The 17,739-nt window shown below is 35.2% G+C and overlaps 1 protein-coding gene across 2 annotated transcripts in view; it reads right to left on the bottom strand.

Annotated features, from left to right (window-relative positions):
• Positions 1–17,739, bottom strand: part of G9a (histone-lysine N-methyltransferase G9a) — a 184,620-nt gene that overhangs the window by 42,690 nt on the left and 124,191 nt on the right. For both annotated transcript variants that reach the window (XM_069834023.1, XM_069834022.1), the window contains exon 16: positions 16,420–16,595. In XM_069834023.1, the coding sequence (XP_069690124.1) occupies positions 16,420–16,595 (176 nt within the window). The remainder of the gene's footprint in view (positions 1–16,419; positions 16,596–17,739) is intronic.

Consider the following 17,739-nt stretch of genomic DNA (forward strand, 5'->3'; position numbering starts at 1 on the left):
AAGCAGCAGTGTGTGGGCGGGCGTTGTCATGAAGAAGCACAACTCCTCTCGAAAGCATTCCTCGCCTCTTGTTTTGGATGACTCACCGTAGTTTTCGTAAAGTCTCACAATAACTATTTGCATTGATCGTGGTGCCTTTTGGCATGAAATCCAGCAAAAGAACACCTTTGTGATCCCAAAAGACAGTAGCCATGACTTTTTGTGTTGAGAGAGTTTGTTTGAATTTTCTCGGTTTCTTGGGTGATGAGGGATGATGCCACTGACGTGATTGGCGCTTGGTCTCTGGGGTGTTGTGAGACACCCAGGTCTCATCACCAGTCACAATTTGATCAAGAAAGGCATCTCCATCTGTGTGATATCGCATCAAGAATGTCAATGCTGAGGCCATTCTCCGAGTTTTGTGTTGGTCACTCAGTTGCCGTGGAACCCATCGTGCACAGATTTTGTGGTAGCCAAGATGTTGCGACACAATTTCACCAAGCAAAGAACGAGAAATGTCAGGAAAGGCAATATGCAATTCATCGAGTGATGTGCGCCTGTCTTGCAAGATTCTGTCGTTTACTTTAGTCTTCAGGTCTTCTGTGATGAGTGATGGGCGTCCGGGTCGAGTTTCATCGTGGACATTTGTTCGCCCATTGTTGAACATTTCGCACCATTTTCTCACATTTCTTTCATTCATTACAGTATCACCATACACTTCTTTCAATTGCCGGTAAATTTCTGCAGGTTTCGAATGTCGGGCATTCAAAAATCGAATCACACTCCTCACCTCACAGTTGGCGGGATTATCAATCACGTCGTTCATTTTGAAGTAACACGAAATGCACAATGGCGACTTGTTGCAACCAGTACTCACAACATTATGAGAACACATGTTAGGGAAGCCAGTTGACCTTCAAACAAGGAAGGGGAGTCAGCTGCGCGGCAGGTATGCGCGAACGGTCGTTATTTCCTGAATCCCCCTCGTACTTTGACTCTACAAATTTAACAATGGAATGGGAAATGACTTGTTTCTTACTGAAAGAAATGAATATCAATATTTGAAATTACTGTATATAAAATGGTTAGAGCTTTGAAAATTCTTAATGAAATTACAAACTTAAATCAGTTGTTTATTAAAATTTGTAACAGTATGTAAAACAAATAATGTAGCTATGTTATGTAGAACACTTTTAAAATAAAACTGATTTCATTTTCTTACATGTTACCATTTTTTACAAGTTGTATTTTTAACTAGTCCTATGTCTAGTCAATTTTCTATCACAAGTGAAACAATAGCAATAAGCAGCTTTACGGGAAAGACTGTTGTTTGTAGATATGTGGTAAAAGCAACAATAACAGAAACAATTTACGTAACAATTATACCCTGCCTGAAGGCAAGTGAGAACAGTTTTATAAGGAACAGAAAGTATTGAGAAAGTACTGATTCTATCAATAACATTTGATATTATTAAATACTGATGATATCTAAGTATTCAAAATATTAACATTCCATTCCTAAAATAAAGGTAATATTTGCATGTGCACAACAATATGTGAACATATCTATATTCGTGCAATTGTCTATACATTATGATTGAAAAGAAGTTGCACAATGTATAGGACTTGCCTTTTCTATCATTCTACAAACAAACGTAACAACGAATCTATTTCTGTCTTTGTCCACTTTAAAACACTCTAAATATGTTAAAGTGCATGTCTTGTCAATCATATTGCATATCCATAACAAACTGTAAGCATGCAAATATGAAATATACAGTTAACACTCCTTACTAAAACTTTAACACAAGTGACTCTTGCTTTCATTTTCTATTGCAGGACAAATGTGTATGGATGTTTAAATTGGAATAAACAACATTTTAAATTTATAACTTGAGAGCCATTGTTTCCTCCGAAAAAGAAAAACGTAACTGAAAGAAGACAGTGGCTCAGATATGAATCATAATAAGGATTAGCACTAATAATTAGGTTCTTCGAAGATCAGAATGTAACTGTACATGTCATTTAACTGATAACATATCACTCTATGGAAAGCAATCAAGACAGAAGTTACAAGAAAATAACCTTATTCCAAAAGGCCCAAAAAAAACTGTCAGTGTAACATTTTAAAGCAAGCATTACACAAAACCAAATAAATGCAACAATACTGACTACGTAAAGATGTTTTTAAGTACAATAATGATTAACAGTCAGTTCACCTTGCTGACAAACTCCATAGAACACAAATATTGGTTTATATCAACCTATTACACAGCATCTTAGATTGAAATATTAATAATATGCAATAAATATTTTACAGAGAGAACAGTTAAGTGGTTTTCCTTCTGGTGGTGCTGATCTCATCCATGAGTGCATTAGCACAAATGGTTATTTTAGTACAGTGAAACCTCTCATTTACGGACATCGAAGGGACATAACAATCTGTCCGCATCTGGGAGGTGTCCTTTATTGGGAGGGGTGCTCACCAATCTAAAGTACATTTATAATATGCATTATGTATCCCTTCACTCTTTAAATGAAATGTACTACTGTAGTTTAATTCTAAATACAGTATACAATACTGCATTAGCACAAATGGTTATTTTAGTACAGTGAAACCTCTCATTTACGGACATCAAAGGGACATAACAATCTGTCCGCATCTGGGCGGTGTCCTTTATTGGGAGGGATGCTCACCAATCTAAAGTACATTTATAATATGCATTATGTATCCCTTCACTCTTTAAATGAAATGTACTACTGTAGTTTAATTCTAAATACAGTATACAATACTGCAGTAAATTCTTTGGACTTTGAACTACAGTAGATAAGACCAAAATACGAAAATACAGTACTGTCCCATGCAATTTTATTCTAAGTCTACAGATGCAGTTCTGTAATTTACAGTTGTCAACTTAACCTTTAAGTTCAGATGCCTCTCTCTCGAAAGAGAACAACTGATTGAAGTGAAGAGAATAATCATACTACCCTATCATGTGCTGAATACAATTTCACGATCGTGGAAACCTTGGCCTCATCAGACAGGTAAATTTTATGACTTTGTTTATCCATCCGCTTCTAGCTAACAAGGGGTAGCTGGCTGGGCTAGTGGTAGCCTCCGGGACCCTTATGTTATGTTTCATGTTAAGGAATTTCTGTACTAAATTTTCCATTTTTGTAACACATTAGGTCTTCAAATCCAAGTTCTGTCCGCAGTCAGGAGGTGAGGCAAGCTTTGGGACTGTGAAACAGCTGTCCGTATCCGTATCTGAGAGTGTCCGTAAACGAGAGTTAAATTTATAATTATTTCTATATCATTTCAGTTGGGACATAAAAATCTGTCCATATATGAGGAGTGTCCGTATTTTGGGGGTGTCCGTAAGACGAGGTTTAACTGTAATAACATCCCTGGACTATTCCTGTCAGATGATTTTCCTTACGTGTTATGTTACTATGTAACCACAAGAAATAGATCAGTTAACATGTTCCATTCTACAAAGAATGTTTTCATACAATTTATATGCTAATACAATCACTCATACAGGTCAAAGACGATTTCAACAAACATTCTCTGATGAAAAAGTTCCAAGTCACGAAGCTATTCACAAACTGGTGAATAAATTTCGTGAGACAGAAAGACGCCTACACATCAGCGTAAAGTTCTCACCAAAGAATGTTTACATGATATTACTATCATCTACAGAATTCCCCTATAAAATGACTTCAGCATTTTTCAGAGCAAACAGAAATTTCTCTGGTTCTGTAGATATAGTTACAAAATTATTAAAGATTAATTAAAGTGCATGACAGAGGAAATGATCCTAATCTCCTCCTATTTTCGGATGGCGCTTGCTTCCTCCTCCACGGTTATGAACATTCTCAATGAACCACCGCTTCCACAAGTGATCAGTAATTTGTTAAAGAATTATTATAAACATTAGGAATATGAAGGCAGGCACCTCTTTTGTTAATTTTGTTAAGTAAATAACTTTTTCAATGTTTAGCTTTAGTAAATTAATACAGGACCTCCCTGCTGTTTCGTTTGCATTGCAGATCCATCAATCAGTGAGCAGAAGTATGCTTGCCAACAAGATAAAAACCGACTGAAAAAAACTACTCAACTGTTCTTCCTTTATGTGCAACTCAAAGTAAATCATATATCATGCAATTAAGTCATGGTAAAAAAATAAATTGATAAATTTCATAAATCTCACTTTAAGGAAAATTAAACTGTGTGCTATTATAAATATTTAGGATTGAAAATATTACTTTTTATGTTTTATTAAAATATAATTACTGTATATCTATTTTTAGTATTAAATCATGTATATGGTAAAATGTATGTCCCCAACCGGTTGACTTACATTAATTCTCACACAAATACCTTTCATAACACTATGTAACTCAGTAGTAATAACATATTTCTCTTCTGCCAATGTCCGTAGGAACTCTTACAGATGTTTTTATTCCTTTTAGCTTCAGATTTGTAAACTTTGCTACCAAAAGATAAAGGTTGCTGTGCATGCCAGTGAAGGTATAGCTTCCATGCTTTCTTGTCTTCAGCACTAAGAGTAGGTGATGTGGTCGGCCTTCTATCCAGTATTAAATTTTATAGGAGGCTGAGTAGACCCCAAACCTATTCTGAAAGTTCGAGTGAAATTGAAAATTCCACCTTCAACAGTAAAAAAATCTGCTCCCTTGAAGTCCACAGTCTATATAACTCTACCAGAAGAGTTAACGTGGTTCCCTACCAAAAGGTACAGTGAGCAGCATATACAACTTACTGGCATTTTAACCATTATAGCACATGTGTTTAGTGGGGAAATCTGACTGTTCTTTCATATGGGATGGAAAATGAATCAGCATTGATTAGAGGTGATTTAGGGCTATAGTCCAGTACAAATAAATATATGCTGGTAAGAGATAAGAAAACGTTACATTGATTTTACCTTTTATCAAAATAATATATGTGATGAAAACGATGTCTACCTTTCTGGATGCAAGAATCACATCAGTGTAGAAAATTATGAAACACCTGCAATTGCAAGCCATGCTACATATTTCTTCATCATCATCATCATCATCATCATCATCATCATCATCATCATCATCATCATCATCATCATCAATAACAGCCTTGGATTAGGCCTCCTGGCCTGTTCCACTTCCAGAAGAAAGTTGGTCTTTCCATCTCTTCCTTGGTCTTCCAATGTCTCGTTTTCCATGAGGTGTATAGTTCAATAGTCTCTTGGGTAACCTATTGTTGGGCATTCTTAATACATGTTCATACCAGTTGCTGCAGTAAGGTTCTATAGTATCCGTAATGGCGGTGATATTCAATTCTGTTTGGATGTCAGCATTCCTTTTATGGTCGTAAAGAGTATATCCTGCAAGAGGTCTTAGCAATCGCATTTCAGCAGCTTCTATTCTTCGAAGTTGCCCTTTTGTTAATGACCATGTCTCTGATACATATAATAGTGCTGGAACTGCTATAACTTTATAGAATTTCAAAATTGTTTCTGGCCGAACTTTCTTTAATAGAGTCAATTTGATTGTCCTTAACAGTTGCTGAAATTTGGCAAGTTTAATATCTACGTCCCTGGAGTTTATATAAGAAAGATTGCAGCTAAGATAGTTGAATGTGTTGACTTGTTCTATACAATTATTATTGATTGCAATTTTAGATCTTATATATCTTATAACTCTATAAAATCCAACTCCGGAACAGCAGTAACTCAGACAGAGTTGCAGAAGATGTTTCAGAATTTTCTACACCAATGTGATTCTTGCATCTAGAAAGGTGGATACCATTTTCATCATGTGTTTTGATGAAAGGTAAGATCAACATAACCTTTTCTTATTACCTCTTACCAGCACATTAACTGTACAAAACTACAGGCCTAAATCACTGCCATTCACTGCTGATTCGTTTTCATCCCATGTGACAAAGCAATTGGATCTTCCCACTAAACACGTGTGCTACGACTGGTTATAATGCTGATAAGTTGTATATCCCACAGATTATAGATGACATAAAATCAATTCCGAGAATTATATAAAATATCAAAATAATTTAGCCACTATTTCCGAAAAGTTTCAATTTTACATTTAATAAATTAAAATGCTTAGAAAAGACACCAAAATTAAGATTAAGACGACTTCATTATGTTTAGTTACAAAAAAAAAAAATAGAATTCATGCTTTTTCATTTTCACAAATTCAATGAATAACACAGGGTTCGCCAGGGAAATGGGCGATGTTAAAGTACACACTACAGAAATTTTGTAGGCGATAGTAGGAGCTGTTATCTGTTGCTACATTGCCGAAACTATACCATTTACACAGTGTTACATGAACAGTCGTCATGGATCAATGGAACAGTGCACAGCGTGCATATGCAATCAAAGCGTTAAAAACAATGACAGTTCCGAGGCTGCCATAAGAGATTTTCATACACATTTCAATACCACACATCATGATCCTGTGCCTAGCGCACATGCGATCAAATTATGGATTACAAATTTCGAGGCCACAGGATCTGCTGTGAAGAGAAAGCCACCAGGTGAAAGAACTGTCAACAGTCTCGTAACTGTCATTTTTTTTAAATGCTTAACTTGTCCAGGGTTCGCTTATTCTTGGATGACTGTATCGTATATAGGGAAATAAAAAGTCATGAGGATACTACTCTTCTTCAGAATGACCTCAATAGAATAAATGATTGGGCAATGACCAACAAAATGAAAATAAATTCTCTAAAGAGCAAAGCCATTAGCTTTACAAGAAAAAGAAATAAAATAATCACATCGTATATGTTAGGGGGTGAAACCATTCCAGAAGTTAACAAATGTAAATACCTAGGAATAACATTTAGCAGCGATCTCGGCTAGGGGGAACATGTTACTGACACAGCAGGAAAGGCATGGAGGGTGTTACACTTTGTGATGAGGGTACTAAGAAAAGGCTCTGATAAATCCAAAGAGATTGCATATAAATCACTAGTTCGTCCAGTAATGGAATATGGTACTGCATGTTGGGATTCTTACAGATTAGAACATATTAAGACACTGGAAAAGATTAAAAAAACGGGCTCTCAAGTGTTGTCGTAATAATTCACCATTAAAATGGTACACACTCACGGACCGGAGAATGCGAATACAACTATGCGCAATGTTCAAAACATACAGAGGTGAGCCTGCCTGGAGAGAAATAAAAAATAGGTTGCAGTCGCCAAATTACTCTTCAAGGAACGATCACTCATATAAATTTAGGGAAAGAAGACAGAAGACGGACACTGGAAAGTTTTCTTTTCTCAGTTGTACTATCAGAGACTGGAATGCTTTACCTGCAGACTTACTAAAAGCTTTACCAATAACCAAAAAATGTATTTAAAAATAGGCTTAAGGACTTTACTAATAGATGGTAGTATATTATACACACTATTTAAAGGGTGTAATTGATATATGTTATTGAAGTGTTGTATCAGTGAGGAAGTGTGTTGTGTCAGTGAAGTGTGTAGTGTCAGTGAAGTCTATTGTATAAGTGAAGTGGCTGTGCAAAGTATTTGAACAGTGAAATGGTTTTGAAGTGTTAGTGAAATCAGGATAGAATCAGTGCAGTGAGTGAGCTGTCAGCGAAATAAGTGTAGTGGCAAAAGGTACTTGTGCAGGTATAAACCTGTCACACTCGTGGGTCTTAGTTCGAACTTAGGATTAAGATACAAATTAGATTTACTTTAAATGTTATTTTAAGTGATCATGCTTCATTTAATTTAGGGCGCTCCTTGTTATTATTATTATTATTATTATTATTATTATTTATCATTATTATTAATTATTGTTTTTTTTATTAGTTGTGTTTATTATTAATTGTCATTATTGAGTGTAATTAGTTACCACTGCCACCGAATATATACCCATTTGCACTGTGAATAAATGCATATATACATACACACTGTGCACTGTTCCATTGTTCCATGGCAACTGATCATGTAGCGCTGCATAAATGGCATAGTTTTGGCAATATAACAACAGATAACAGCACCTTCTATCGCCTACAATATTTCTGTAGTGCATACTTTAAAATCGCCCATTTCCCTGGTGAACTCTGTATAAAAGCTATGACTTCATTCTTTGGTCATAAAACAACACAACAGCATCTAATACTCTTATACCTAAGAGTCGTTTCATGCAGAGTTCCTCTGCTTATAGATCCCATCCAGCAGGCAACACATCACTGCCAGCCTAGATCATATACGTAACAGATATGTCGGGGTTATAGGCTTTGAGGTTAATAACTTTTGTTGGGTTTACTACGCTGCCATCTAGTTGTTACATAAGGAGTCACGTCCTAATACCCATTTGAATTGCATTAGTGACTGTGCTGCCATCTCGTGTTCATTTACGGCGGACAGGTGGCGATCCTGGCGGTTGTTCTCTTCAAAGTGCTGCCGATTTTAACGTAGCGAGGAGTTATCTGTTACATATATGATCTAGGCTGCCAGGCAGAAGGTTGAATGAACTCAAGTTTAAGTTTAGTTGATTCTTCAGTACGTTATGTTAATGTTCTAATTTATATTGTAAATGAAACCTTAAATGTAAACATAAGGTTAATACGAAAACTAGAGGCTATTTCATTAAATATGACCAATCACAGTATATGTTCACACAGAAGAGATGTATGTAACATTAGAAACTTGATATTTTCAAACTTTAAGTCTACAAGACAACACAAAACTGGAAGATAGAGAACAGAATCAACCTATCATATTTTGTAACGTTTTCGCCTCTCTTGAAGGTAGAAGGAACAGAGTAGCACATCAAAGCCTGTTTTCTTGCAATCTGAGAATTAGCTGCCCAAATTTCATAAACTTAGTGCTTCAGCAACAACACACAATTGATTCAGAAGTACACTTTTTGGATATACTGAAAGTCTATAAGATCATACAATGACTTATATTTATTTGAATAATCAAGAAATTCAGTACAATCCAACTCCTAAGATCCTAGGATTAATTTTTGATGAAAAACTTTTATGGAAAACACATTTAACCAATGTTGCTTCACAGTGTCTACCATGCTTAAATCTCTTGAAGATCATAGCTAATAAGGAATGGGGATCAGATATCACGACAATGCGTCTGTTTTATAATGCTTATATATGATCAAAATTGACCTATCGATGTCAAAATGGGGACGAGCATCAGCAACTCATCTACAAAAAATTTCTGTTCTTCAAAACTCAGCCTTAAGATTATGCCCAGGAGTGCCAAAAAACCACATCAACTGTTGCCCTAGAAATTTAATGTAATATTCAACCAATCAGACACTATATATTACAACAGGATCTAAAAATACATTTAAAATTGCAAGCCTCATCCAGATCTCAGATGTTCTTCAAACTGTCAGGTGATATCTGTGTAATTTCTATAAAATAAAAAAAGAAGAAATACCAATCTATATCACAGACACACTCATTGCTAAAACTCCAGTTGTGAACGAAATTCCTCCATGGAAATGGGTGATTCCAGAACATAGCATACAAATTCCAGGAAATCATTCCAAAAATGATCCTCCATACATTCTTAAGTTAGATGCCATGGAACTACTCTGCAGCACATATTAGGATCACCTTCAAATTTATACAGATGGATCTCTAAATCCTAATAATGGGACATCAGGAGCAGGGTAGTATATTCCAAAATATCAAGAAAGTTATTTCATACCATGTTCATCCTCCTCCAGTCTTGACACTGAATTGCTAGCTATTAATGCTGCTCTTCAGTGTGTTACTCAAATTTCTGAAAAATCTATTTGCATACTTACCGACTCCAAGTAGGCTATATTTAATATAATTAAATATGTACCAAACTATATGCACATAGAATTATTCCACTTCAGAAACAACTAAGTAAACTAAAAGAACTCCGAAAGGAAATAACATTTCAATGGATATCTAGTCATTGTGGTATACCTGGAAACGAGAAAGTCAATAATATTGCAAAGCAGGCAACATATTTGCAACCAACACCTCTTCAAGTGATATCTCTATCCAGTGATTTTGCTTCAGTAAAGTCTCATTTTACAAACCTATGGATCAACAATTGGCTCTCTTCTGACAGAGGAAAAATTTTACAGTCTGTACAAAAGAAACCAAATGACCTGAAAATGTACAAAAACTTGCCCTGACATGTTCAAACATTTTTAACAAGAGCCAGAACAGGTCACATTGTCACTCAATTGTACCTACACCAATTTCACATTTCTGATAATCCTACATGTCTGTGGTGTAATAATCATGATGAAGATCTGGAGCACATTCTTCTATAATGTCCATCCATAAACCACAAAAGAAGTAAATTAAAATCATCAGTACCAGTTGCAGAAGACAAAGCTCTGCAGTATATATTGACTACATCCCAACTCTGGCTACTACTGTTTCCGTCATGTAACTTGGTGGTCGCCTGCGCCATGAGAGAAAGAACTACTTTTAGCAGTGTTGCCGCATCAGTGAAGTTAGCAGGTTGAAGACAAAGGTTATAATGTCGAAATGGGATGTAAATACAAGATGGTTTAAGAATGTGCTAACTTAATTAAATCAAAATATTATGTATTGATTGATTTGTAAATAGAAGAATGCAATTTTATCTTTAAGGCATATATTCATACTTGAAGCTAATTTTAGTGGCATTCATAATATATAGTATATTTGTTATTATATACAGACAAAAATTATAGAATGAAAATTTTTCGTCCATAGGTGTACTATACTATTACAAATCAGTGTTTTAATATTTGTTGTTGTTGTTTTCTAATGCCAGGCATTTGACAATAAAAGTCATTTGACCTCTTGCACTCCAATATTTTTCAAAGATATTATCATGGTCAGCCACTGAAGCACAGATTTTGAGGTGTTCCGAATCCATTTCTTGGTTTGAGTTGCACAATGGGCAGTTAGGGGACTGATATATTCCAATTCTATGCAGGTGTTTGGCCAAACAGTCATGGCCTGTTGCCAATCTAAATGCAGCTACAGGCGATTTTCGTGGTAAATCGAGAATTAACTGTGGATTATGATGCAGAGAGTTCCATTTTTTCCCTTGAGATTGTGTTATCAAATTTTGCTTGTTGAAGTCTAAGTATGTAGATTTAATAAATCTTTTCACAGAGTAATACGTAGATTTAGTAACAGGTCTGTAAGTAGCAGTGCTGCCCTTCTTTGCTAAAGCATCCACATTCTCGTTTCCCAGGATTCCATAATGGGATGGTATCCATTGGAATACAATTCTTTTATTGAGTGATATTAATTGAGAGAGCATTTTAGTTATTTCTGCTGTTTGAGATGAAGGTGTGTGTTTAGAGACTATTGATAGAATAGCTGCTTTGGAGTCTGACAATATAACTGCATTCTTAAATTTATAGATGTGGCATAGAAGATTCCTGAGATTTTCACTTATTGCAATGATTTCTCCATCGAAACTTGTTGTTCCATATCCAAGAGATCTATTTAGTGAGAAGAGACAGCACGTAACACCTGCACTGGCACCTTGTTCTCTGGAGATCAAGGATCCGTCAGTGTATAAATGAAGCCAGTTTTGTGGAGGGTACCTAATAGTAATTGTCTCTAAGGACAATTGTTTCATTATTTCAGTGTTTACTTCTGATTTCAGTATTTCTTCTGTTAAATTTAGATTATACTCTATATTTAATAGAATTAAAGGGTGTGTTTTAATATTTGGTCATATTCTCAACGCCATTTTCAATTATAATGACATCATCTTAAATACGAACACCACCAAAATTGCGGAATCTTTGTATCTCTTCAGGCAGAAATATATGGGCTATATACGAAACCGAAATTTGGAATATGAACATTTATAAATGTTAAAAAAGGAAAGTAAAAAGTAACTCTTAAAAATGTTTATAACACCTATTTACCTCATTATTTATGACGAATCTTCGTCTTCTTCGTTGGAGCCTGACGAGTTTGAATCGGACTTATCAGCCAAATTAATGATTACTGGCTCCAAGACGTTATGACAGGCGATTCCTTCTCATAAACCTCCTCCTGAAGCATCTCGACATAGCGTACTCAATTTTCCCACAATGTTGCATCCACAAGAAGAGCCTCCTCGAACAAAACTTCAATGTCTGCCGTTTTAAATGTTTTGTTATCTTCAGCCACATATCCCTTCATTTGTGGCCAAATGAGTTCAATGGCATTGTATTGGCAGTGATAGGGCGGTAATCTAATTATGCTATTCCATAACGTCTAACAATGCCACTGAGTTCATACAGCCCCGTCTGGGGCTTATATATTTTCACCAACTGCAATAATTCTACCCCCGTCTGCTTATCAGAATGAGGCACAATATTTGTAAGCAACCAGGCTATTATGTCACTCTTCTTAGAACTGGAGGTCGGAGGTTTGTTCTCTACAACAGAACGATAGGGGGCATTATAAATTACAATAATCGACCGTGGCGTAAGGTAAGGAAGAAACTGCGTCATAAATCTCGTCTTGAAACATTCCACATTCATTTCTCCACGATAATCAGTATTTGATTTAGATCTAAACACTAATTTACTTTGAGGAATAAATCCCGTTGCGGCTGATACAGCATGACACATTATTATTCAGCTGCCTTTACCAGTAGGAACCTTCATGCCTCCAGAACCGTCACTATTGTGCCAGCATTGTTTCCAACTATGATTTTGATTAAACCAAGTTTCATCCATGTAATAAAAATTTTTAATTCTCGAAGCCTGTACTTCATGCATTGTTCTGAGAAACATTATTCTTGCTGCAGAAATATCATTCTCTCCATCAGAAATTTCCTGCTGTCGTTACATTTGTGATATTTAAATCTCTAGACTTCAAAATTCTTAGTATGGACGATCCACTATCCTCATATCCCCTTGCTTCCTTCATTTCAGATATCAGTTTTTTTGCAGTAGGAAATTCCCCCTATCGTGAAATTCCAAAACTTTACTACGGTTGAATTCGTCCACTCCAGTTACCGATTTCTCCTTTTGCCTCGTTTTGCCTGAAGAACGAAACACTGCACTACCAGAAGCATTTTCCGATATTTTCCTTTCTCGAATACTGTGTTGCAGGATTCTAACACTCATGCTGCAAGTTTCTGCGTTTGCTCGCCGCACTGCACACTGGCCCGCCAGCAGACGCTTCCTTCTTGAAATAAGCATGTACCTTATAAATTAAATATAATTATTTGTACAAGACCAGCTGCTTTCTTTTCTGTCCTTCCATGCCTTAAATTATACCAGAATATTTTAAAATATCAGTTTTACCACAAACATACTTGCGAAATAATTTAAATGGCAATTGAAACACTCTTCACTGAATATCAACCAGTCTCCACAACAGCATCTAATTCACTGACGCCTAATGCTTAATACAACATGACGTCATGATCGATGCCATAGTGCATCTTGCTCGAACCGTTAAGTTACATGACATATACAGTAGCAACAGGCATCTATAATGAACACCCATCAAAATACCGCTCATTTCTCATGAAAAACAAGAACTGAAAAGACTACAGTGGACTATAGTGACCTTATGTTGTCAGCAAACAGCTGGATACATTAAAAAGATTGATTGATTTCTTACCCAAAAGTCTATCACTGAGTACCATTACCGTGAAAGCCTAAAAACTCCTAACATACAAATTGATTTCAACAACTGATGATATCACTAAAAAACGGATAGCCTTGGTTATACCTTCTGTAAATATTCCTCACCCTGAATGCTCTAATTCTCCTCTGGTCACAGCTTGCTAATATGTTTACATTTAACTCTGTACTGTAAATGCAATTTAAAGTTGCACATACTAAAAGATCAATTAAATGTACCAAAAGTTCATTCAAGCTTCTGTCCAGCAATGATGCACTAATGTCTACCAAGTGGAGTGTGGCAATGGCAGAACAGCACATAGAAATAACACTTGGTAGTGCCTGTCAAGCATGGCATAGCAAGCAGAGGATCTAAGGGATGAAAGTGGTAAGTGCAGCAGGAGGTACAACACAAAAATCATAAATGCCTCAATAAATTCTACTCTGCCACTTTGGTAATTGCAGATTCATTTGTACAATGAAACTTCATTTATGTAATCCTACAAAATATTTAAGAAGCAATTAAACCTTACGGATTCACTTCAAGTGTAACTTATCAAACCTTCATATCAGATTTCTTTAAATTTTGCTGATTTGTTAGTTATTTTGTAAGATTTTCAGATCAAAATACAGGAAGTCATTAGTGGAAATCAGTTTCCTCTGTTAAGTTTTGGCATTCATTGCACTAATATACTACCACTACTACTACTAACATTAAGCACTAAATGGCAGCAAGATCTGAAGTACTTCACAAGTACTGAACAATGTGACAAACGATGTGTTTAAGAAGGTAACACTTGAATATATTTGGAGATTAATTTCGTAAATATGTATTAAGCAACACAGTTTAGCTTTTTCATTCAGTGAACTCAATATTAAATGTATTTTATTGCAGTTACTGAGTTTTTAAAACTACGCTGAATTTTTCACCCCTTCACACTCTTAATGCATTTGTTTCTCATGCAGGGAAGTATTGTCTACAGACAGTGGTGAAAACTGCATCAAGGTTTAAATTTAGCCCACAAAATTTTTCAAGTTCTATTTCTTCCTCAGACTATTTTTAACATGGTTAGAGTCATATACAAACCAGCATCACAAGAAAAGCACATACTGTGTCATTACAAGCTATATGCATTTTTAAACAATTCTCTTCTTTCATCACGTTGCCAATCACAGTTCCATTTAGAGTTTTATTTTCTTGGACTATCATTCAAAAACCAATCATTAATGAAGTCGTTTACTGTGCACCAAAATAAAACAAATTTTCGTCTTCTGGATTGCTCAAAAAAAGTATTTCTTATAATCGCAAAAAGAAAGATATTTGCTTTCATTTATTTAGTGTACTGTGTGAGTAATTTTGCAAAAATTTACATAAAATAGTTATTCATACGTTGTAATCCTTTCTAATATTTTTCTATAATCCTTTCCAGTATTTTTCTACCTACTAAAATCGGTATTCAAATATGATATAAATATTGAAAGTGGTTTCTCCACTTGCACTGCGAAATGGCTAAGCCCCTTTCAATGTGCAAGATAACTCCTGCCATCCTAACGGCAAACACCAGCCATCTCCTCCTCGCTCCGTCCAGTGATCACTTGATCACATTTCCGTTCCCCTCGCGTATGTGGTACCTAAGAGGTTACGTCCATTTTCGGTTTTCCCCTTCAAAATTTTCCAGAGCTCCTTCAGTGGAGCAGCGTAACCTGGAGTGAGACTAGTGGCCAACAGGCTTGGAGCTCACATATTTAGTTTCGTACAGCCCCCAACCCCTTGTAAGGACGCGTTTTGCATACCTTTAAATTTTCCTCCCAATTATCATCCCCTTTCGATTTTTCGATTTCGATTTTCGTGGTTTCTAATAAGGTTCTGAGAACATTACTTTCTAGTCAAATATCAACAGTACTATGGAATCAGAATGTTGACGAACAAGTTGTAGGTGCTAATCCTTTACTGTGGAACTCTCTTATACTTGCAACAACCGCTGTGCCTTGTTCCTTCCTTGAAAAAATAACACAAAATGGTTATTTCTTCTTTAATTTCCTTACTTAAGTTAAGGTGACAAAATTATGTAATTAGTACATCCCAAAACCCTTTTGAATCTGAGAAATTATTATTTAGCCTATATAATTGTAGTTCAAATCGAGAAATTTAGGCAAATAATTTTCATACCAAAATAAACATATCTCTAGCTGCTATAGAATAAAAGTTAAAAGAATTTAGTTTTCTGAAACTATCAAAATTAGTTGAAGCTATAAAATTGAACATATTTTTCAATCTCGACTGTATGGTGCAGTTCTAAAACAGTTTGAAAACAGTACCTCGTATGCAAGAACTTTAAATAATGTAACAGTAAGTTTACTGTTCTTTTCTGTTCATGTTAATTTGTAATAATTTTAATTTCAATCAATAATCCATACCAGATTTATATTTCCAACCAGAAGGAAAATGATCGAGTTCCAATTTTGGCTGGAATAAAATATAAATATAAACTCATCACTGCATCGAAAGTTGTAAGATGCTAAAACCTCCCACAGTTGGAAATGTGAACAAATAGACAATTACATTACATCAGATTTAAAAAGGATGGCAGAAGTAGCCCAAAGCACTGGTTTATCTGCTCTTTCTATATCTTAATTAGTCCTATGTACTCAATGAAGTGAAAAAAGAAAACAAATTCAATTAAAACTTACTAATTAACAACAAGGAAGTTTCAGTGTACTATATAAACAACCTAAAGTAGCCACCAGAACCACAACCTAAGAAACTGAAATTTAACTAGTACATGACCCTCTTGGGGTCTTGACCCACCCTAGCTCCTCATCAGCCTCAATGTCTCGGTTTGCAAAGAAGGCAATGCGTGGGAAGTGCAGATCCTGATGCTCAATGAACACTCGCACCGGCAGCAAATTTGGAACACACATGTGGTTGATGAAGCGTGCTACATTGCCATAGTGTCTCGCATCAATGCAGTAAGTCTCTCCATCCTATACAACAATACAGAAAAATTATTGTTATGATTTAATAACAAAATTCTTACATATGAGCCGTTCAGAGCAGAAGTGATGTACATCAGAAATGGGTAATGAGGGTTAAAGTAAACATTCAGCACAAAGTAGCAATTAATATTAAATTTATTTAAACTACTAGCCGTACCCGTGCACTCCGCTGCACCTGTTAGAAATAAATATAAAGTAATTACATAATTAAAATAGGACGTTTGATCCAGGGAACAACTTTTACAACAGCGTAAGATAATCTGCTTCGCTCATTACCCAATTTTTTTGCATTGCATTTATTGCATATATATTTTATATATTTTAACACGATTCAATTGAGCATAGTTAAAATTTGAATTATAAAATAATGGAGTGCTAAGCTAACGTACTATTACTGCATACTAAATCAATACACTCTCGTTATTTGTTAATTCTCTGAGATTAAAATGAGTGTACATAAATATTATTTTAAGAAATACAGAAAATGAATGTACAAAATAGCCTATCAAATTTTCTGTGCATAAGAAGCTATTTTAATCTTACCTATCCTCGATTTACTCAGACGTTACTGTAATAACATTATAGCATTATGTCCAACTAGAGAAACTACACTTTCCAATGGTGAAATAATAATTAATTATACAAATCGGTTAATTTAGCTTCTGATATTACTTCATACAAACACAGAAACATTTTCTGTAGGCTATGTTTAATAGCTTTCGATTGTTGATGTCCAAGGCCCCTGTTTCGATTGTTGTTGTCCAAGGCCCCTTATAGACGAAGTCATTTGTTCTTAATTCATTGCACCGTCTTGGATGGCGTTATTTTAATTTTAAAACTCATTTATCTCATTAAATATCAGTCCTATCAAAATGTTGTAAAGAATAAAACTTATCGGAAATCATTTTTAAAGAAACTTTTGTTATGTAACATTTTTCACAAAAATCAATAATAAGCGAGATATTTCGATTTATTTAATTCAGGCCCCCTTATAACCCCCCTTTTAAATAATGTATTTTGAATGCCATATAGCCTAAAATCTAAGTTACAACGAACTTAATTTATATTCCAATTTTCATATAAATCGGATCAGGCATTATCGCGTGAAAAGGTAACAAACATACAGACAGAC

The sequence above is a fragment of the Periplaneta americana genome, chromosome 8, assembly GCF_040183065.1.
Source record: "Periplaneta americana isolate PAMFEO1 chromosome 8, P.americana_PAMFEO1_priV1, whole genome shotgun sequence".
NCBI classification, from domain to species: domain Eukaryota; kingdom Metazoa; phylum Arthropoda; class Insecta; order Blattodea; family Blattidae; genus Periplaneta; species Periplaneta americana.